Consider the following 24,781-nt stretch of genomic DNA (forward strand, 5'->3'; position numbering starts at 1 on the left):
CTACGAATTCATAATATAAACACATTTCGGCCAATTCCACGTCAGTTTTAACTTGTTGACACCTCTAACGGCATTTTTTTTAAATGAAATGTTTTTTATATGCATGAGTTAGAAACAGCAATGACGCAAAAATGCACCATATAACTCGTACGATGCGACGAATAAAATTGATCTTTTATAGTTGTAATGACACATTCTATTCTTTTCTATTATTTAATATTTATGAATTATTTGTAAGAGCAACAACAGCAAAATAATATCGAGGTGTCAAAAAAAACATTATTTCGAACTCAAAATCGATACACCTATTTAAACAAAGTAAACGATTACAATAAGAACCCTTACAAAAGCACAAAACACATAAGAGCAGGTGTTCCGAAAGGGTAAGTGTCTTCTGCTTCATTGATGACACCCACCATGTAAAACTAAGCCGAATAAAAATAATGTTTCGTCCCCACATCGATAACTCAGGTTTTTACAATAAAACCACGATACAATCTAAGGAGCATAATGCAAAATATCGGACTTAAATCCCGCGCACATTTGTCTGCGATATCCTGATTGCGAACATAAAACTTGTCCACATTCTTCATCAACACACCTCTCTGGAATCCCTGGAATAACTTTGTCCTTAACCAGTCGACATCTATCATGGAAGTTGTGATAGTCAGAGTTAGCTCTTGAGTACCGAATTTACTGTGACATGTAAACACTGTAGTTAAGGGAAGCAAGGATGTTGCTATCAAGAATGTTAAAAGTCAACGATCGGAAAGTCTGAATGATCCCTCTCATCGTGAAGCTTAGTAGTAATCTGTCCCTGTTGGTCATGTTGTAACTAAAGATCCAGAAAAGGGGCTGAAGTAGATGAGTCTGTGGTGCACTAGATTTTAAGCTCTGGAGGCCATATACGGTCGATGTGGTCAATCGAGTTCTTGTTATGCAAAGACAGCACATCATCGATTTATCTGAAGGTGAAATTGAAGTACTTGGCTAGGTGGTTCTTACCAATCCTGATAAGCTCATCAATAAATTCACAAAATAAAGAGATATTTGAAACTTTAAGTGTCTCGAAACAGAAACCAAATAAAATTTACATTTTGATACTTTATATAGCCTTTCGCTAATTAAGGACTCATCAGTGATATTATTAAATCAGCAAGATAATACCAAAGTCTCAACAAAACCATAATTAGAACTCTTTATCGATAAAACTGTGGCAATAGATGAACAAAGGAAAACGTTCATGGAAACCCTTGAAAAAGTACAAAGATAATACCTCAGGTGTTGCGGAAGGGTATGGGTCTTCTGCTTCATCGACGACACAGCCATGTAAATCTAAGTCAAATCTAAGTAACGTCACGTCCCCACAGCAAGAACTCTGGAAATAACAACAAAACTACAACTTACACTAAATAGCATTTTCATGGGGAACACCTTTGTCCTACCTTCGTGGAAAGACAGCACATCGTAGATTTATCTGAATGTGAAATTGAAGGACTTGGCTAGGTGTTTGTTACTAATCCTGATAAACCCATCAATACATTCACAAACTATAAAGATATTGTACAAAATTTACATTTTAATACTTTATATAGCCTTTCGCTTATTTAGTGATATTATTAAAACAACAAGATAATACCAAAGTCTCGAAAAAAAACATAATTAGAACTCTTTATCGATAAAACTGAGGGAATAGAAACCAAGAGCATACAGTAACAGTCTGGTAAACATCAGGCGCTTCTCGTTCTAAATTGATAACATTGCTAACATGATAAGCTTATTATTTGGATGTTCTAGAAATGAAACGATATCGATTGTTTCGCATGCACAGTTTCCTTTTAGTAACAGTAACGGCCTTGCATCGCCAACATGCGATGTTTACGTGTTACAAATTTAAAAGATGTGGTAAAACATACACGATTTCCGAGATGCATATCTACTGTTACATCAACCTCGGATATCACTGTCATCCGTCGCTTCGCCTTGGGTGACAGTGATACCCTCAGGGTGACCCTAGGCACTCTCAAACTCTAATGAATGTAGTATTAATATACTATTTTTTTATGTCCGTTGTCATTACGTTACTATGTACCTTGTAGTTTTATTTTAACTTCCAAGACATGACATTTTAACTACATTAACATATGTCGGGTGTCTTTATAAATAAAATATTATATTACTGCTGCTTATTATATAATTTGCGTTTGGAATAAAACATATTTTCCATTCAGAGTCTGATTAATCATGTATGAACAGCTACCTTTACATTAAGTACACGTGTGAACAACGACGTAGACACTAAATAGACGTGCATAAAAACATATACATTAAATATCTCACACAACTAAATCATTTACTATATGTTATTACTAAGCTTTTGAGCTAATAGCGTTTATGTTTGAAGTAAAACATAAGTAACAACTAGATTCACTAAAACATACCTTAAAAGGGCTTCAAAAGGCAATTTGCAGTTTTTTGGTACATAAGAGCTTTAAACGCTTCTGCTTTTCAAAACCGGAAGTTTACAAGCCAAACCGGTGAAGCTGGTAGAGAAAACCCTCTGACATTTGACCCCAAATAAAACCGCCATCACGTGTTAAAATAAACTTGAACTAGATACTTTAATAAATTTAAATTCAATCAAGATATGTCAATATTTACATGTTTAAATTACTGTATTTGATCGAAAACGTTATAGGTAGGGATTATAATCGTATGAAACACTTGCTTATTGTATGTAGTAATTGTGTGAATCCTAAACATAGGGGTGGAATGCTCCGTATTCATTTAATAGGATTAACAGCGGCGTTTACATCAAATACACGTGAAAACAGCAACATTTGCATTTCCACAGGCCAGGTAAAACTTCTGTCTGTCATCTGGCTATCATCCAAATGGTGTTTACCTGTGTCCCGGAAGCCAAACCCATTCAGCTAGTTCTGTCTGTTACAGATTACACCTGCCACCCATACATACAAATGTAATCGATAAGCCAGCAATAACGGGTGGTGCGATATATTTGTTGACCTAAAGTACCTAAAGGTAGATAAAGGATTTTATTAGAAGCTAAGTTGCAAGTAAGATTGTTATTCATGTCTAGCTCGAAATAAAAGAATTCCATTCTGCATGATAATATTATATCTTAAATGTTAATGAAATGTACATTGTTACTCTATGTGTTAACCCTGGTGCACTATGAATGTGTACTGTTTTTTACCATCATCACAATTTAAAAAAGGGAATGAAAATCAGACAATTTTTTACTTTAATATCAACCAATTTAGCGGAGAAACAAAACTATTCGATATTCTAAAATAACTTAATAGCAACGCAAGACGAGAACAAGAAGGCTTGATTGATCTAGCAATGCAAACTGACATGTCCTAAAAAATGCTTGCCTGACCAAAGCCTTTCAATACAGTGTATAACCTCAACGAGTGGAGAATCTCTAGGTGTGAGTTCATCCTCATGGACCAAGACTGCCTCGGCTATTATGTGCAGTTAGAAGAACGGAGCAAAACTTCTCCTGGTTGAACGGTGGGATTGCCAACGTAATCAGTTCGTTCTAGTCCAGAGACCTGCCAACCTACGGATCTGGAACTGGAGAGATATAGGCTTGTATTTGATTGTCCAGGAAAGTGTTGAACAAGTTTATGTGAGGTCTCTTCTACAATATTATAACCAACTGGAAAAATCGGGAAAAAAGATTCAGCTGTCATTTCTATCAGACATTTATTTATATAAGAAGAACATTTTCACAAACAAATGTTTAACGCGTATTGAAGTGAAAATACTATTACATCAAATTACATATTATGAGTCATCAGTGCATTGTTTTAACTTACCTTTTCAGTGTAATGCCCAACAAACGTATTTGTTTTCGACATAAATAATTGTGTGATTTGTTAAATGTTCTCGCAACAGCCAATGTCAAATGAAAACGGGTAAACAGAAAGACAACTCCGATTGAAAAAAAATGGAATGACAAATGAAAAGATATACTGGTTTCATGGGGGCCGCAAGTTACATTTTTATTTTTTTTCATTGTTCCCGTAACAATCACAGATGAAAACAATTCTAAAGGGGGACCGCATTAGTCGCCTCTCACTAGGCACTGTTGGGATATAGCAGATCTTCTTTCCCGAGGCTACAGAGTTTAATTTTGTAAATCAATTACATGTTACAGTTTAAGACCCTACCCCATCCTTACAATACAAAACAAAAGTGTGTGGATCACCGCAAGGGTCCGATGTGTCTTTTCTGAAACATAATGGAATATTTAAATAAGATCAGATGAAATAAAATATGTAGGCTTTTCCTATAGAAAATCAACAAAAATGTTTACATGTTCTATCGTTATTCAAAATTTATTGATGAAATATAATGTTGATCATTGCGAATCTCGATCCATGTGAAATAACGTTTCGAATATTTTGGAGATTCAAACACAGCTCAAGCCAGTACTATGTATACATTTGTGCATTACATGTAAAGGTACTAGTTATTATAGTTCAGGACAATTGAATTATAGGAACATACAACATATTTAAAAGGCATTAAAACATGTTAGTGGTATAAAATCATTTGCCACGTGTTTAAACAAAACTAAATATGGCTATTCTAAATTAATGGAATAAGGCAAATGTAACAACGATATCAACAAAATGTAATTGAAGTATATTAAGTCAATATTTTATAACCTCATTTTTTCACAACAGTACGTTAAACAATACTACACATTATACAACACATACTTATATATATATATATATTAATCGATAAGAGTGTAGATGAAATAGTTCGCATAAGTAAATATATATATATACCTACCTGATTGTGCTGGTCCGTGGCTGATGTATCATTTTGATTGATTTAAAAAGAAAGTGTACCTACCTTATACATGATGAATTCATTTGAACCTCATTTATAAAGTATTATAAATTATTGTTGTCTCACGATCGTATCTCACAGACTTCAATGTTAATATAAAGAGTGATACAACTAATCAATCAACAATGTTACGTTATGTTGGACAATGTTATATAGGTAAATCAACACTAACTCTTCAAACTCTTTAGCTCGAACACAATAAAGAAATACAAAACTGAAAAACGACGTATACAGTGCACCAAGACGTCATATACAACTTATATATATACGATGTTTGACAATACGTCATTTAAAAAACATCAAATAAAGTGAACAAACAAAGGGAGAAAAAAAATCAATTTTAATTTATAAATATACAAAACAGATTTTGCAAAGATTGATATATTGATTTTATATTTACGTCTATCATCACTGAAATATAATTTAATACAAATATTTAGACAGTACGAAAAAGTCAATGCTAAATCAAATGATATCAAAATAAATGCTAACACAGTTCTTTATTTTATCGTTATTTTTGTATTTTTTTCGAAAATCAAACAACATTATATAAACTTCTATAGTTACCTGCTACGTTGAAACACGTGACATAAGGTTGATAATGACATCTGCCAACATTTCCCCAGCCGTCAAAAGGACAGTCAGCAAGACTGGTCTCCGTACCGTTACATCTCACATTGCCCATCCATAATGGTTCTTCAGGGGTTTTGGAAACATGCGATAATGCCCGGCCATTACTGAAAAGTCACAAATGTTAAATGTCATTATTGCTGACAGCATTTAGATTCAACGTAAAAAGACCAAAGTGTTCTTCCACTTATCTGTTTTTCCACAATATTTTCATCACCATTGGAGATATATTTGATTATCTTATGTCAAGTATAATTAGAAATGCACCTTACCTATAATTAAGCATTCTACATACGACTGCTGCGTCTGCATCACCAAAGTCGTAAGAACAAACAGCTCCCCAATATCCACTGTAGTACACCTCGACTCGGCCAGTATAATTGTACGGTCCATCTACCAGACGAACTTCTATGGTAGAATTAGCTGAAAATAAAGATTTATTGAGCATGGGTGGTTTTATCGATTTACTAATACAAATATATACACAGCAGGCATAAGAAGTTTCGCCTTTTTGCAACAATAAATTATGTACATTTAAGTTGTACGCTAGAAATGACGCAAGCAGAAGAAAAAAAGAGTTTTCTTTATAAGGAAAATCATTAAATTATTTTTGTTTAAAAACATTTTTATTAATTTTCACGCAGTCAGACTTTAATTAGCTGAATAAGGGAGAGATGTATAACTTTGTATATATGCCTATGTCCTTTTTAAAGCTTTTTTGGATTAAAAAACATTCAGATCAATAAAAATATCACATGGTTATCCTAAATTGATGTCAGGCTTGCTTTAAATGATAGGTTCTTAAAGAATCTTTTGATATTAATTGTATAACAGTTTCTGTTTATATTTTTTCCCCTTTATTTATCTTTCTCTCTGGCTGTTTGTTGTATTACACTACACGAAGAAGATTTAACATTTTCGTTCTAAAACAATTAAAAGCTATGCAGATAACTATATTTTTTTTTAAACATCAAGAAACCCTGTTACGATCCAAAATATTCAAGTTTTACACGTCGAAAAAAAAACCTTATATATAAAAGGGAGAAAAAAATATCAATTTTAATTTATAGATATACCAAACAGATTTTGCAAAAATTATTGATAATATTGATTTTCCAATTGGGTCTATTATCATTTAAATGTAATCTAATACGAATATTTAAACAGTACGAGCCAATGATAAATCAAATGATATCAAAATAAACGGTAACACAGTATTTAGTTTATCGTTTGTTTTTTTTTTGTATTTGTTCGATAATCAAACAACATTCTATAAACTTCTATAGTTACCTGCTACGTTGAAACACGTGACATAAGGTTGATAACTACAGTAGCCAACATTTCCCCAGCCGTCAAAAGGGCAGTCAGCAAGACTGGTCTCCGTACCGTTACATCTTACATTTTCCATCCAAATTGGTTCATTAGGGACATTGGAAACACGCGATAAAGCCCGACCATTACTGAAATTCAAGAAAATTGTGATTGTTGCTGACGGTGTTTGGATTCATTGTAAAAAATAGCAAAGTTTTCATAGCGTATTTTTAAGGGAAAATTATGCATCAAGTTCTTTGGCTTACTTGTTTTTTATCTTCAATGTTTACACAAACATTCCAAAAGTACTTGATTATCTTATACCACGTATGTAATTTGATTTTCGAAATATATCTTACCTATGATTAAGCATTCTACATACGACTGCTGCGTCTTTATCATTAAAAACTAAATTTTGAGAACAAACAGCTCCCCAATATCCACCGTAGTACACCTCGACTCGGCCAGTATAATTGTACGGTCCATCTACTAGACGAACTTCTATGTTAGAATTAGCTGAAAATACAGCAATGTAAATGTATTAAAAACTCTTTAGATTTATTAAGCAAATGAGGCTTTATCCAATTTATTTTATTACTAATACAATTATTATACACAGCAGCATCAGAAGAAAAGAGTTTTCTTTATGAGGGAAATCATTACATTATTTTTTTATAAATATATAATGTTTTCTATAATAAATCATAAACATTTAATTTAAAACGAAGTGTCAGTTGTCGTTGCGATATGGTTTTAAAACGATTTCAAGAATAATTTGTAAATTCATGTATACAAAAGAAACAGTCCTATTTTACTCCTCGTAGTCAAATGCCTAGCATTTTGCAATCCAATCGACGAAGGCATCTAGTTTCTTATCACAAACTTTTTAGCAGTTACCACTGTGACGTTTGTATTTCCAATGTTTTTTATCGTATTTAATTCTTAACTGCTGTCATGTTGTCTATTACGCCTTCAAAAGGAAGGCCACTCCCTATATCTACATCCAAAAATATTTAAATACTCTTAAAAACTATTCGAATCGGGTTTCTACGATGGTAGCTACTGTAGCCGTGATAGCTATGCTGGTATAGATCCTATGAAACTACATCGATATATTTAGAAACTCCACAGTGAACAACACTATTTCTCGACCTTTCATTGATTTTAAATATCATATAAAGTTATGTTGGAAGCCCTTCGAATATGATTTTTCAATTATTATGGTCGTCATGTACGCGCATTAACACATTGTTCCATGTATCAATATGCTGAAGGAGTCAAATCGACCCGAGAAAAGATTTATTGAAAGAGGACGCAGTCCGAAGTCAATATATCTTTTCTCGGGTCGATAAATCCAGGTATCGACCGAAGTCAAAGGCTACAATTGTTTTATTATTTTCAAAACAGTAATGTTAGCAATCTGAAAAAAAACTCACCGCAAAACTCTACGGAAGCGGGATGATGCGTTTGTTTGAGGTCGCGTCATAATTCTATTTTTAGAAACATCCAGTCCTTTAAAAAAAATCACGCACTCCAAATCAATATCGGTTTTTATCTGTGGACAAGTCATTGGCCAGCAGTGCATCACGTGTCCACCGATAAAAACCGATACTGACTTGGAGCACGTGATTTTTGTTTAAGGACTGGGTGTTTCTAAAAATAGACGTACGACGCGACTCCAAACAAACGCATCATCCCGCTTCCGTAGAGTTTTTCTGTGATTTTTTTTTCAGATTGCTAACATTACTGTTTTGAAAATGATAAAACAATTGTAGCCTTTGACTTCGTTCGATACCTGGATTCATCGACCCGAGAAAAGATATATTGACCTCGGACTGCGTCCTCTGTCAATACATTTGTATATCTTTTCTCGGGTCGATACATCCAGGTATCGACCTCAGCCAAAGGCTATAATTGAATAAGATAGTTGTTGTGAAAAAGACAAAATTTACTGGACATGCCCGATGAAAGGACATATACGTATTTCAATAACAAGTTTTCGAATTATAATTCAGTTTTTTAAGTATTTTTAACTGTAAAATGTAATGAGCGACCAAAATAGTTTCAAACTTAAAAGGAACCTATTGTATTTTACATGAAAATGACCTAGCCTACACAACTCCCTGTTTTTGACTAGTATAAGATATATCGCCCTGAGACAAGTTTTAATAAGGATAGTTTCATGAATTGTTATATGCACATCACATATCAATGAGTCCAAACCAATGGTCTTATTTGTATTCATCATTTACAACCGTCTACAGTTGTGAAACATACCTGTGACGTTATAACAGAAAACACATGCAGGGTAATTACTGCAGTGACCAACTTGGTCCCATCCGTCAAAGGAACAATCAGCTAGACTGTCCTCCGTACCGTTACAGTCTACACCCGTCATCCATACAGGATCTGTTAGACCGCCATAACGGGTGGTTTGATACATATGACGACTAGCACTGAAAGTTAGTTATATGTATATTGTAGGTTTAAAGGAGTTTGAGATGCAAATAATTCGAGAAGTAAATAAATCAATATTCAACAATGATACCCAGGTATACAGCAACTGTACCTCGAAATTTAAGTTCTACATTCTGCAAGGTGATATCCAACTTTAAACGTTAATGTAATATACATTTATACGATTCCACATATTGCTTTTTGCTAAATATAAATGAGAAAGTATATTCTAAAGAAAATGGCAGGTATTTGCAACGATAACCTTTTGCTGTGGATGTTTAAATTTACATGAGATACCATAATCCCTTTTGCAATTGCCTTTCGTCCCATTGAATTAATGAACTGACACGTTTCTTAATGCTACGGAAGTTCACATCAGAAAAATATCCTGGAACTACCTGTATCCTAACATCCGACACGTTACACTGGCGTCCCTTAAGTCCCAGTGGTTGTCTCCACAAACAGCTCCCCAGTAACCACTGTAGTACACTTCCACGCGGCCGACATGGGGACCTGCGCCTCCACTCAGGCGGATGTCAAAGTCTTGTGCTGTTTGAAAATTAAGTTTACATCACAACACAACAATACGATTACAGTTGAGCTAATGAAAAAAGTATGAAAACCTATGGCGTTATAACAGCGGGTTATGAAACACACAAAATGATTAAAACATGCTGCTACAAAAAATAACTATCAAGATCAAGCAGTCAAATCAATGAACTATATATCAAATAGATGTCATATAAGCTTTCGATCTTTATATTTTGACCTCTATTTCGTTAAAAGCATCTGGACTATTGATTCAAATATACATACCTGTGACGTTATAACAGAAAACTCTAGCGGAGTAGCTACTGCAATAACCACCCTGTCCCCATCCGTCAAAGGAACAATCAGCTAGACTATCCTCCGTACCGTTACAGTTTACACCTGTCATCCATACAGGATCTATCATACTGTAATAATCGGTGGCCTGTTGACCAGTGCTGAAACATATGTAACAAGGTTTTATAAAGTTTTAGAGGCAAGTGAGTAACACTGTATACAGTTTGAGAAAGTTATTCAATATACCACAGTGGTACCAAGATAATAACTCAACTAGGCGAAGTAACAAAACGATTCGATGCAAGCAGAAATCAATACAATTTGTATGTATATAAACCGATGATTAACTCTTTCCGTACTTTCCGTACTGTTTTCGTGAACAATATGTGCTTCCTGTTCCCCGTTGTCGTGTATAGACGACAAAAATGTATGCCGTCCCATTCCTGCTATCGTGCATACACGACAAGAGACTTCGACGTTACCTGTCTTATTTTTAACTGGCTATAGCACACAACAGTCGTGTAATCCAATTAATTGTTGCAAAAATCAGCACCCATCAGTTGGCAAGAAAGATTTTAATAGGTACAGAGTACACAGCTTTCATCATGTGACATATTGTTTTGGAATTTGCCTCACTATATTGCGTTTTGTGGTCTCCGTTATAAATAATATGGCGGTGACTGAATTCGATACAAACGCCAGTAAATTCATCACCAAATATTTAATATAAGTAATTGTGGATATTTAAAAAAAGTAAAGATACAACTACACGTAATTAAAAAAAATCGTAACCAAAATCAATCCCAATTGGGACCCGCACTGCAACGAGTGAATCGTATCTTTCGTTGCCGGACAAATGTTGATATTTCAGTCATAATCAGCTGCAAGTTAGTCATAATACTGCGAAAATAAAGATATGTCTGTCTATGAACAACGACATGAAACAATAACATTGGTTCATGGCTACCTGATTATTTCTTGCAGCAGTTACACCTCTTTGAGGAAATATATTGATTATGATGATATACTGTAACTATGGTGATATATTGTATCAGTGGTGAGAAAATGAGAAAGTGTAATGAGAAAAATTGAATAAATGATGGCATTGTTGTAAAAAAGAAAAATGGAAATCATTGTATTTTTTATGTAACTAATCAGAATATTGAAATAAAAATAAAAAGTCAATCAAAAACATATGAAGTTAATATATAACTGTTCAAATTAATGATAGTTTCTCCCGATGCCTACTAATTGAATGTGTAGGTGTTATGGTATAAACTACCATCGTTTAAAATTCTTCTGAAAAGGTTTTAAGGCTTTCTATCCAAGGACGGGTAACGTTCAAGCCTTTTACTAATTGAAGCTACCTTTTCTAGGCAAATTTGTACACTATAATCTGAGAAACGTTTTATACACGATTCTTTGTATGCATTAATAGTAATCAGAACTGAGGAAAGTGGGAATACTAAATGTATACGTTATGGATGTAACTGACTTAGATGTTTACATGTATGTGTTCATTTAAATATTTTGTTTTATTTGTCTTCAAATTACTCTGTTATAACAAAGGAGCAATAAACATTGAGATGAAAACAAATATTGATTGTCCGCCATTTTGTTGTATGTACTGGGGGAGTCTAGTTAGGACATATGGTACGGATTTCGGACAGGATTTGCGTTAAGGAATTAAAAGATGAATGCCCGAATATTCATGAATGTTATAGAAAACCATGTAAGAAAGCAAAGTTGAACAGATTCAATGTAAAAGTATTATGTTAATCAACAGAAAAGTGATATACCAAATAAAATCCATAACAATTTTTTCACAAGAAATCATGTAAATGCCAAGATAAAGTTTGGACTTGGAAAGATATTATGCTACAGTTTTTTAATTGCGTTATAATTTTATTATTATTCAACAGTCCGACCTCCGTTCGATCACCAAGCGCCTGGCTCGCAGCTGGTCTACGTCCGTATTGCGTTCGTCTTTTACGGCTAGGTCGGCTTAAGCAGTCGAAACAAATGATCGTCGTTTTATGTACAATTTTGTATGTCCACGACGTTTTCTTGTTCTATCCTACCGACCGCTGGCCCAACGTCAAGGATATACCTACAACTTACTGTCGGCATCCATTTGGGACGTCCGATCACCCGTTACCGAAAGCTATCAATGGTGTCGCTGATCAGAGACATATACATTATTATTAGTATGGATGCAAATAAATTGTTTTAATGTTTACCTTCCTCCTGTCATCTGTCCCTTGCTCATGCAGCGAATCCAGGCATTAGTTCCTTGAGGTTCGACTGCTGACTCAAGCAAATACTTACTCACACATGATGATATAACAAGTGGTATAACGAGCGATAGCCTACATCCCTCTTCGAAGGGAACAATTATATATCTACAGGTACAGTTGGTCACTAACAGAGGGCGGAAGGTTGTGTGTGTGAGGTTATAAATAACAATTTTCACTTACTGTTCCCGGGAATTAAGAGTTCGTATGTACGCAGGGCTTTCCATGGCTCAAATGTTTAGTCATCGATTTGAACCTTATTCTTTGGGTATGACGCGTGATTTACCTGTATCCGAACATCCTGCACGTTACAACAGCGTCCCTGTAGTCCCAGTAGTTGTCGCCACAAACAGTACCCCAGTTACCACTATAGTAGACTTCAACACGGCCGACATGGGTACCAGAACCGCCACTCAGGCGGATGTGAATGTCTGTTCCTGTTTTATATAAATTTTAAAAATATGTATTTCATCCCAAAACATGAAATCCGTATTGTTTTAAAATACACCAATGGCATTTCGTGTTGCGTATCCTGCGTACTATTATTATGTCATTTTAAACAAAAATACCTGCTTTGGTTTAAAGGGAAAATATTGTGAAAGAATTTATATTTATATCAAATGATTTCAAATTATTCCTTTGGGCAAACGAAGATATTTTTTAAGAGTTTAGAATATACATAATACTGCGGTAATTTCCAGGAATCGTCCTCCAGTACATGGAAATCTGAAACATTTTCAATTGAGTTTTTGAATAAATTCAATATATATCAACAACCACAGGAAACTGCGTTTCAAATCGTAATAACATGGTCGTTATATTCAAATTATATATATGAATTCCGAATTTTAATTGGGGTCTTTGAATATGACTGTTCAGGGGTTGGAGTTAAGGGTGGAAAATACATCTAAGGGGCTTGATAAACCTTGATTGTAATTCTAAGTAGATTTCATATAAATGAACAACTATAGGAAGCGTGTATACAATCCTTTCATTGTTTTCGTAATTTTGATAATGGTAGTAATGGCTTTATTTATTTTACTATTTCAAAAAATGGGAGCTGATTGGAAATGAATAAACAAACTTCATTCAGTAATGTATGTTTTGCATTTTCAAAAGGGAATCTTCATTAACGTTAAACATCATCTAAAGTGTTTGTTATCGATTTAAACAAACCTGTGACGTTATAACAGAAAACAGTAGCGGGGTAACTGCAATACCGCTCAGCTTGGCCCCATCCGCCAAAGGAACAATCAGCTAGACTGTCCTCCGTACCGTTACAGTCTACACCTCTCATCCATACAGGATCTGTTAGACTACCATAACGGTTGGTCTGATATATTGGTTGACCAGTACTGAAAAATGCATGTACGAATGAACAATTTTTTCAAGATAGTTTAAGGGGTACATTTGTAAATGAGTTGATATGTCTCAAAAAGTAATTCGGTGTTCTTTAGTGAAGTCAAAGTATGCCTAAAAATAATGTAATGCAACCTGCATACCAATATTCCACTAATTTTTTTTTATAATTTATTAGTAAAAGTTGTAAAAAAACCGTATGCGTTATGAATATACGGCTGTTGTTTATTTAGTAATCTACTAGACGCAATCCTTTATACAAATAATATCATTTTAACGGTGTAACAACGCAATATGCTATTCTTTGACAAAACGCATACGATCGGATATATGTACATTGTATACAGAATCGCATGATTGTTCATTATCAAACATTTTCGAGATATATTCATACTCTCCCGCAGATTAGTGATAAACCATATGTGACCGATACAATAATTTTGATAATAGGTCAAATTTTGCAGTTTTGCAGTCGATCATGCTTGACGTTATGTTTTGTTGTATTTTTAAGCCGATTGTTTTTACTACTGGGTATGTCTTATACTTCTACGGATGCTTACACTAGTGTATATATCCATACATTACCTGTACCCCAACATCCCACACGCTACGATATCGTCCTTGTAGCCCCAACTGTTGTCGTAACAAATGGTTCCCCAGAGACCACTGTGATACACTTCTACACGGCCCACATGAGGACCTGCCCCTCCAGTTAGGCGGATGTCAAAACCTGTTTCTGCAACATGTTAACATTGCACCATGATGAGATAGAATACAACAATATTGATTTGAAATCTAGATTATGTGAAGAATACACATGGCATTTTAATATGTATTCCCCTGTAAACAACAAACAGTGGTGATACCAAATTATGAAACGTCCTGTGTTATATCGGGTACAATCACCTCTGTAGGTCGGGTATCGAGAAAATAAAACACCTGCTGTTACCCGCTGCATTATCGTAAGAGGCGACTAATGCGGTAACCCCCTGCAATATTGGGGATTTGTTTGTTTGCTTTTGCCGGTTGACTTGTAGTCCTTCATCCGAAGATCAACACCAAGTGGACGAATGGGAACAAATAAAGGATAGTTTGATCGAAAGCATAGGAAATATATCCAGGGATTAGGCGTGCTCAAAGATGAGGAGAGCTGATCCTTTGGGTTGATGGCTACGAGGACCAGGTTTTTCCGGATTTTATAAACTAGTGTAAAAGAATCGGTTTTTCACTTTAAAACCAACACCCAGGTTCGGTGATCTTGGGTCCGTCAGGGTCTTACAGTCTGATATGATTGAAGTTAAGCAAATAAACACAGACACCGAAATATAAAATTCAGGTAGTTTATTAATATGACATGGACATATCTACGCACCGGGACATGAGTTTAGACCACGCGGTCACACACTCGAGCACACATACACATCAACAACATGGCTTTATTTACAGGTAGTACAAGACCTAACTGAATATGTATACTGACGGCTACACGGCCATATGCCTAATAAATAGGCGACGACATGGTTCAAAACACAACTCTAAAACTCCTACAAAAATACTACATGACTACAGAGAAACTACTGCTAGTACTATGACTGGTAACATTCTTCACATAATCTAGATTTCAAATCTACGCTAACATTATCCTATTGCGGTTGAGAGACCTATACCTACAGCTACTTTTATTCCGACTGCCGAAGCACACAGGTGTACCGGCTTAAATAGACAAAACACGGTAATTTGCACGTGCAGTAGTCAAGACAAATTACTCGGAACATTTCCGCTGTTACCTTCCTTTTGAGTTCCGAACAGTATATAAACATCCGGTATACCGCTCATGATGACAGACGTCAAATATAACTCTTTAAAGTTTACAAATTTACTAAACTTTTACACTAGTATCAGTCTGGCGTCAGCACGTCCGTGTTCCAGTGTCCTCCAACCTAGGTCTGATATCATGTCGATCACACTAGAGGTGCTATTATATCTGTTAAGGACCCACCGGGCTGCACGTCGTTGTACCAACTTATATATTTTCCACTTAGGCATGTTCATTGTTGGAGTCTGGATGAGAATCTCTCACTGCTTTTGTGCCCTCTACTTTGGGACACAGAGGCGACCAAAATCAATCTGCTGCACTAATTGCATTAGTTGGGATCTTTATATTTCTCTCTACTTCTAACTATCTTTTATATTTCCTAGCGCCTCGTTGGTAATACCTCACTTTTGACTTGAGTGTTGAATGTTCGCCCAGGTGAGGAAGGCACTTGGTTCTTTCTCAAGGCCTGGACATACCAAAGTTCTTAAAAATGGTAGTTGTTATTCCCTGCTTAACGTTCAGCATTTAGAGAAATGGCAACAACTGGTTCCCCCGTTGCCAGTATGATGTGACCGGGCAGAATGCTGTGTTGGGTGCCTTTGGCATGGTAATGTAGTGAGGTAGCACTTTAGTGTCGGGATCAGATCCGTGCTTTCACAAGGAGGCAAATACACCACCATACCCTGCCTCCGGCACACATAAACACACATGCACGCATACAAAACATACATATGGAGGCAGGTCTTTAAATGACCTTAGCTATTAAAAGGACGTTAAACAAAATAAATTTATCCAAACCTATCTGATAAAATAATGTTATAAATGTTACTAAATTGAACATATTCGTCCAAACTAAATAACAGTCTTAAACATTTCAAATGTCGTATTTAATAAATGTAATGTTTATCATCGAAAATAGGAAAAAGATACATAAATATATAGTTTTGATTTTGTTTGTTATGACTGTAATTATCAAAACAATCTACTTTAAGAATCGAGAGATACTTTTAAAATGATGAGCAAGCAACTTTCAATAAAACATTATTTTTATTTTATTTAATTAAGTAATTTTCATTAGCATAAATCAGCATCTAAAATATGTTAATGCATACCCGTGGCGTTATAACAGAAAACAGTAGCAGGGTAAGTACTGCAGTGGCCAACTTGATCCCATCCGTCAAACGAACAATCAGCTAGACTTTCCTCTGTACCATTACAGTCTACACCTGTCATCCATACAGGATCTGTTAGACCGCCATAACGGGTGGTCTGATAGATATGTTGATAAGTGCTGTAAGATGCATGTAAGAATGAAATAAATATTAAAAATATTTCAGAGGTAAATGAGTTGATGTGTCTAAAATTAAAGTAATTCAGTATTCCTTAGTGCTGTCCAAGTATTCTTCAAAAATAATGTTCTAAAATTTGCATATCATTCTTCTTTCTAAATTGTTGAATTACTTTTGAAAAAAAGCTTCGGCATCTTAGATGTATATTGCTGTTGTTTATTAAGATTAAAATTAAAATTAGAACAAATTATTTGACGCATTCTTTCTTACAAATAACATCAATTAAACGGGGTCACAAAGTATTGAATTAATCTTTGACAAATCACCTGCAAGTGGAAATGTGTACAGTGTAATCAAAGGCGAGATTATCGTGACAGGTGATAGATGAAAACTTAAATTGTCCATAAATGTTGTAAAAAATCATAAGAGATGGGGAAACAGTATAGATAGGTGTTAAAAAATCAGAAATTCTCGAGAAATATTTATACTTTTTCTCAGATTAGTGATATGCCGGATACAATCTATACAAAGAAGTTTGATAATAAGCCAGATATTTGCAACGGTAAAAGGTTTGCAGTCGATTGTAGTTAAGTTTGACGTCATGTTTTGTTGTATTTTTTAGCCGATCGTTTTTATCACTTGATATGTTTTATACTTCTATGGAAGCTTATACTAGTGTATATATCCATAAATTACCTGAATCCCAACATGCGGCAGGTAACAATAGCGTCTCTGATATCCCAACTGTTGTCGCCACAAACGGTTCCCCAGAGACCACTGTGATACACTTCTACATGCCCGACATGAGGACCTGCGCCTCCACGAAGGCGAATTTCAAAGTCTGTTTCTGAAAGAAATTATGTGAAATTGCAAAACAATAGGATAACGCTTAAGGAATTACACAACTTAATCTTCTAATTTATGTTATTGCTAGTTTCTTTTAGCTTATACCTTTGATATTCGAAGTTCAACACTAGTGACATTTGTCTAGATCCATAAGTGAAGTGTGACGGGAACACCCCCTTACATACATTTACCATTAACCCCAAATACATTCGCCATCACATATAAAAATCTACGAAAACTATTCATTTTTCAAAGGTTACATATCTGTAGATTTTATTCTTTAAAAATTCTGTCATCAATTAAACTTTTAAATTAATCACAGGCTCTGTATGTAACTTGATCATATTGAAATCGTAAATAATTCTTTTTGCTTAATGGCTGATTTAGTTGTGTGAGCCCTTAACTTTATAACAATATTAATATGAAATCCGGATTATGTAAAGACTCGCTAATGGGACATTTGCTATTTATTCTCCTCGAATAACAAACAGGGGTTATATCGAATTACCACCATAAAAAAATGTTCTGTTCAATCGGGTAAAATAATGTTATGACATTTAAATGTTCAAAAATGGACATATTCGTCCAAACTAAAAAACATTCTTAAACTTGTTTAAAAGCCATATATAATAAATGTAATGTATATGATCGACAATACGAAACAGATATACATATAATTGTTTGTTTTAATAGTATTGGTAATAGTTGTAATTTCTTTATATATATATAAAAAAGGTACTTCTATGAATCGCAATATACTTAAAAAAAAGTTGGAGCAAGCATCCTGAAACAAAGAATGATTTATATTTACTGAAGTAATCTCCATTAACGTTAAACAGCATCTAATGTATGCTTGTACATACCTGTGAGGTTATAACAGAAAACAGCAGCATGGTAGTTATTGCAGTTACCAACTTGACCCCATCCGTCAAAGGAACAATCAGCTAGACTGTCCTCCGTACCGTTACAGCTTACACCTGCCATCAGTACCGGAATTGTTGTGTCATAACCGTATGTCTGATATATTTGATGACAAGCACTGAAAGATGGATATAGGAATAAACTAATTTGTAAAGGATGTCCGAAGCAAATAAATTGATTCATCTAAAACATAGAAAATAATGTAATATTTTGTAATTATACCTAGGGATACCTCGAAAAGAAGATTTTGTATTATGCATGATATTTTCCTATCTCAAACGAGAACGTGATAAAAAAAACTCTTTGCTGTAACCTTGCTAACATATATTATTATGTTTACCTAAAAAAGATAAAAAGAACTGTGGCACATTTCTTACAAAAAAAATCACTAATTGATCGTAGTAATACTGCAATCTAATACCTTTGACTAATCGCCTGCTAACAGAAATAGGAGGTTAAATTCCAAGACATGAATTACGTTATGATTGACTTTCAAATTTTTATTGAGAATAAATAAGATATTTGCAAAGACAAAATTATGGAGTTGATGTTGAACGTTGACGTCTACGTGGAACTCCCTTTCTCCTTTAAAGCTAATCAGGTTTTGTACTTCTATGGATTCTTACACTAATGTAAATAGCCATACATTACCTGTACCCCACCATCCGGCACGTTACAATAGCGTCATTGTAGTCCCAACTGTTGTCGTTACAAACGGTTCCCCAGAGACCACTGTGATACACTTCTACACGGCCTACATGAGGACCTGCGCCTCCACGAAGGCGAATTTCAAAGTCTGTTTCTGAAAGAAATTATGTGAAATTGCAAAACAATAGGATAACGCTTAAGGAATTACACAACTTAATCTTCTAATTTATGTTATTGCTAGTTTCTTTTAGCTTATACCTATAGCCCAGGCCCTCCTTTCAGGCGGACGTAAACATCTGTTCCGTCTAGAAATTATGTTGACATTACATACATTTCGGTTACACTTTCAATGTTTAAAAAAGGACAATTTTGAACGACATGACATATACAAATATATTGCGTTAGTATGCTAGTAATTTGAAGGTTTGCTAGCGGACTTACACCAAAGTTTCTAATTAACACTCAAGATCAACTTCAAACCTGTCAACTTCATGGTCAGAATGTTATGCTAAACTTACAGAGAATTTGACATCAAATAGTGATTGTAAATCTGTCAAATGGTAGTTTATGTGTTGACGAGCGATGTCGATAGATCGATGGATTTGATTGATTGACATAAATATCTGGTGTATAGCATACCTTCGGTGCTAATTGTTCATTTTCTGTTGGTCAAATGGAGACTGAGAAATGGAAAATCCATCTCAAATATATCCAGGTTGAATAGACAAAATAGAACAGCTACCCATATGATGAGAAACTCAAAAACGTGCAGCTTGTTGTTAAACGAAGACATATAGGCATCACGTGACAATTGTAACAGCGCGAAGAAGAACAGCGTGATTTTGATAATTATATTATCTTAGTCTTGCGTTTATCATAGGCGTATGACAACTTAGGTTAACAAGAAAATAAAACCTTTTTCTTGGTTAAATAGATATTATCAACAGTTGTTTGTAAATGATTATGGCAAATATTACTCGCCCTGCAGGTAGGGCGTAAGAATTGTACCTGCTGCCCCCAATTGCATGATCGTAAGAGGCGACTAAATTTGGGACCTTATCTCTTCTCTCCTTTCTAAATAACTTTCTTCTTCCTAATGTCTCCCTTGACAATGCCTCACTTTTGGCCATTTGTTGAGCGTTCGCCCCTGTGAGGAAGGCTTTGGGTTCTGTCCCCTGGCCGAGACATACCAAAGTCTTTAAAAATGGTAGTTTCTACTCCTGCTTAACGCTCAGCAAATTAGGAGTGGGACGACTGGTTCGCCCGTTGTCAGTATAATGTGACCGGGTGGGGCGTCCTGCTGGGTGTCTTCGGCAGTATGTTTCAGTGAGGTAGCACTATAAAGTCGGCATCAGTTCCGCGCTATCACAAGGAGACAAACACGAACATATCGCAGCCTCCCAAAATACACACACATACACTACACGCATGCATCTTGCACACAGGGGAGGCCGTCCTTAAATGACCTTAGCTGTTAATAGGACGTTAAACAAAATCAAACAAACAAACAAACAAATATTAATTGGAATTCGAAAATGTACATTATATAGTATATTATGCTATAGAGTAGCTTGACTTGTGTTGCTAAGTCCTTTTAATACAAGTTACCGTGATTTTCTGTGAAACATATCACGCCTGCATCTTCATTATGGCCACAATTATGAGTTCCCCAACCACTAAACGGACACTCATCAAGACTTTGTTCCGAGCCGTCACATGCGACATCATCCATCAAGATAGGTCCTGAGCCAGCTCCAAAGTACGCAGATCCAACACTCTGAGCTTTGCTATAATAAAATAAAATTATCTATATGTTTTTATGAGCTTGTTTTATATTGATCGGCAAAAAAAGGAAGAAATACTAATTTTAGGTTTGGGAATTGAGTATTGGCTTTCTGATTTAGTTTATCAGAATAGCATGACAGATGAGAGAGACAACTCTTATTCTTACAACAAGTGTTTAATAACATTTTATAAAAAAATATAAAATATATTTGTCAATCAACGAGTTTCTAAGGAAGGAGATCAGATCCGGGATTATCATCAGTATACTTTTTAAAAAATCAAGGTTTCTCAGTATAAGAATTTTTGAGAAATGTATCCCACCTCTGTAAATATTTCATCTAAATACATTACTTGTAACAGATACTTACCTGTAATTGTATCCTAACATTCTACACACAACTACAGCTTCGTCACGTCCCCAACTAACACCACACACGGTGCCCCATTCTCCGGCATGAAAGACCTCCACTCGGCCGGAACTGTTACTCGCGCCGTTTACCAAGCGGACAGAAAAGGGCAAACCTGAAGTGACACAGAAGGTTGTTTCGTCAGAGGTTGCTTTGGCGTGGCAATGATGTAAAATATACATCATCAATTGTCACGAATTTAAATCACCCGTGGAATTGTTTGTTTTTTGAAAATGTAAAAGATTTTCACCCTGACATGCAATGCGGGTTTAGCTTACCAGTAAAAAATAATAGGACATTGAACGCGTGAGTATTGTAGTAGCCATGCTTAAAACTTTAAATGACGTTATACACAACAGTTGTAATTAGAGTGACAGTATAAAAGTTCATCCTGGTCAAATAAAATTTAAAGATTAAACCATAATCCAAGGCTTCTAAATTCTGATATGTCGCCTGTTTGAGGTTTGCTTTCTATTTTTCAATATATTAGTTTCTCGTCTACATCTTGCGAGAGCGGTTGTGGGAGCTTAATAGGTACAATGTATGTGTTTTGATAAATCAATAGCTCACTTACTTGACTACACATCATGTATCAATGAGAAATAGTATGGACAATATATCCATTTAAAACGATTAAAGTGATGGCGACCACGCACAACGGCTGCCATCGTACCGTACAACACGATGGTGCAGCAGCAAATCAAAATTGCCATCTGTTTATTTGTTAAAAGTAAACAAAAGTAATGTGCTACGCTGTTATCTGTAAAGTATAGAAAAACTAAGTAAAACAGTTTTCATTGATACACTGTACATGAACACGGTCTTTGATGCTTTATTATGTCGAAATAACTTTGCCATTTCAATGAGCCTTCGCAAATATAATAGGACGCTTTAAAGATGTTGCATTATATTATTATAATTGCATATCATAAATGAATCAACTATATTACGCGGAAAAAAGGTTATTTCATACGCGTGACGTCGCAAGTCGAATAGCCGGAAGCAACTCTGTTTGCCTGATGCGTATTTGTGTAGGTAATATAGCTGTTTACGTGAACGGTCGACAGCACTTCAAACAGATCAAATAAATTGCTGTCATTTCAAAAAAGGACAGCAATACCTGGGTAGGCTGAATACTTTGAAAGAAAACATGACAAATATACAAAGAGATACAGTTTTATTGATAATATTATTTGTGGAATATGAATGTGAAGTGTTATTCATTAAACTAAAATGTATTTTCTGAAGTGGTTGTGGTTGAGATGTTTGAAAAACCTAGCTGAGAACCTTCACGTTTTATGGCAGTCTTTTGTCACGTGTATCAAGAGCAACTTTTTATTAATTTTATTCCAGATTTTCAAAGCGTTTCAATCGTTCGCCCTTATATGATTCAGTCAACAAGCTGCAATAATAACAATATTTCAAACTCAAAAATATTGTGATTTGACTTACAACATTATATTGATTCTAGAAATTTGTATCCAACGTTTCCTCAATTTTAATATTTCTTCCCATTCTGAGTGCTCTATTTTGACCCAATACATGTACAAGTATATATAATGTCATTATATTGGTCATCAAATGGTAATAGGTCAAATAATAATAAATTTTGATCAATATGGCACATATTTCATTTGTACAATTTATACCAAAGCGAAACTATACCAAAGGTCAAGAAATAGGTTACCAAAGTTGATAGATCAAAACAATTATCAATACAAATCAATATAACAAACAATTAATTTGCACATGTTATACCACATACAACTTATATCAAATGTCAATATAAAGGTCATCAAATGGTCATAGGTCAAACCAATATTGATCAATATTACATACATTTAATTGCCACATGTTATATCAAGTAACGTTACATTAAAGGTGAAAATATAGGTCACCAAAGGTAAAATCAATAATCATTACTTATCAATATGACAAACAATTCGTTTGCACATATACTACCAGAGCAAAGTTATATCAAAGGTTAATATATAACGGTCATCAAAGGTCATCGGTCAAACCAATAATCAATATTGATCAATATCACACATTTTTCATTAGCACATGTAATATCAAGTAAAGTTACCTTAAAGGTAAAAATATAGGTCACCAAAGGTCATAGGTCAAATCTATTACCACTACTGATCAATATGACAAACAATTCATTTGCACGTTATACCAGAGCAAATTTATACCATAGGTCAATATATAGGTCACCAAAGGTCATAGGTTAAACCAATAATCAATTCCAATAAATATGACATACATTTAACCAGGCAAACATATAAGTTACCAAAGGTCATGGGTCAAAGTAATAATCAATTTATTGAAAAATGTTAAGATTACTTTCAGCTGCACATGTTTCAATATTACAAAGTTACATTATATACCATATGTTAACATATATATTTTACGTAACCTAGGGTCATATACTATAATGTGCATAGACTCTAAATTAATGTTTTAGTCATATGATCTAAACATTCTGTTTGTGAGTTAGTTTTGCGCTTTTCTAACAGATACACAAATATTGAGCTGTTTGCATTCAACCATGAATGGATAGGTTACAATTGAAACACAGGTAAATTAAGTGCCAAGGCGATGATCTACAATGTATGCGGTCTATGTTACCGGTACCCGCTATGGGCCATGAGTGACCTTGCAGATAACACCAGCCCTTCAGAGAATGAGTCATACTATTACTATCGGCCCCTTTTTTAACATTACCATGTGAAATGCCTGCACTGAGGCAGTCACGCCTAAAATTTAGGTCATCCGGCAATAAAAATTCTCACCTGCAGCAGTGCACAAAAGACTGATAATTTATTCATGTGTCCAACTTAAAATAAGTGGAAATACTTTTGCTACGCTTTTAAAGCGTACATAATCATTGCCGCATGCAATTAACAACTTGGCTGGGTCTAATAAACCAAAACGCACATACCTGAGAAACTGTATAAACTCAGCTTCAGCCGCAGATACGGAAATGACTCCCAAGCACATGCTAAGTTTCAGAATATGAGCGTTAATCATTTTGGTATCTGGCGTCATTTACTGGGAAACGAATGATAGTCATGGATATATTAAATGCCTGGGCACTGATTTGCCTAGGCGATGATAAAGCTTTCATAAGGTTTTGATTTGGGACAAATCATTTAGTCAACTGAACGAGAAATGTGTGCTTTCACATATATTCTCCAGCATACCTGTAAAATTTCCTAAAAGCGCTATCGCTAGATTTAATCAATAAATATTTACAGTTTATAGAGTAAAGAATATCGGACTATGAAAGTGTTTGAAAAG

The 24,781-nt window shown here is 34.8% G+C and overlaps 1 protein-coding gene across 1 annotated transcript in view; it reads right to left on the reverse strand.

Annotated features, from left to right (window-relative positions):
- Positions 1–1,346: 1,346 nt before the first annotated feature.
- LOC110449391 (scavenger receptor cysteine-rich domain superfamily protein-like) overlaps positions 1,347–24,781 on the reverse strand; it is a 51,467-nt gene continuing 28,032 nt past the window's right edge. The window contains exons 9-19 of the mRNA XM_021496244.1: positions 17,568–17,718; positions 16,695–16,873; positions 14,352–14,502; positions 13,584–13,762; positions 12,694–12,844; positions 10,105–10,274; positions 9,687–9,837; positions 6,811–6,980; positions 5,793–5,943; positions 5,458–5,627; positions 1,347–1,378 (exon numbers count right to left, since the gene is read on the reverse strand). Coding sequence (XP_021351919.1) covers positions 1,347–1,378; positions 5,458–5,627; positions 5,793–5,943; positions 6,811–6,980; positions 9,687–9,837; positions 10,105–10,274; positions 12,694–12,844; positions 13,584–13,762; positions 14,352–14,502; positions 16,695–16,873; positions 17,568–17,718 — 1,655 coding nt within the window. The remainder of the gene's footprint in view (positions 1,379–5,457; positions 5,628–5,792; positions 5,944–6,810; positions 6,981–9,686; positions 9,838–10,104; positions 10,275–12,693; positions 12,845–13,583; positions 13,763–14,351; positions 14,503–16,694; positions 16,874–17,567; positions 17,719–24,781) is intronic.

Source organism: Mizuhopecten yessoensis, unplaced genomic scaffold, assembly GCF_002113885.1.
Source record: "Mizuhopecten yessoensis strain PY_sf001 unplaced genomic scaffold, ASM211388v2 scaffold4599, whole genome shotgun sequence".
Lineage (NCBI taxonomy): Eukaryota > Metazoa > Mollusca > Bivalvia > Pectinida > Pectinidae > Mizuhopecten > Mizuhopecten yessoensis.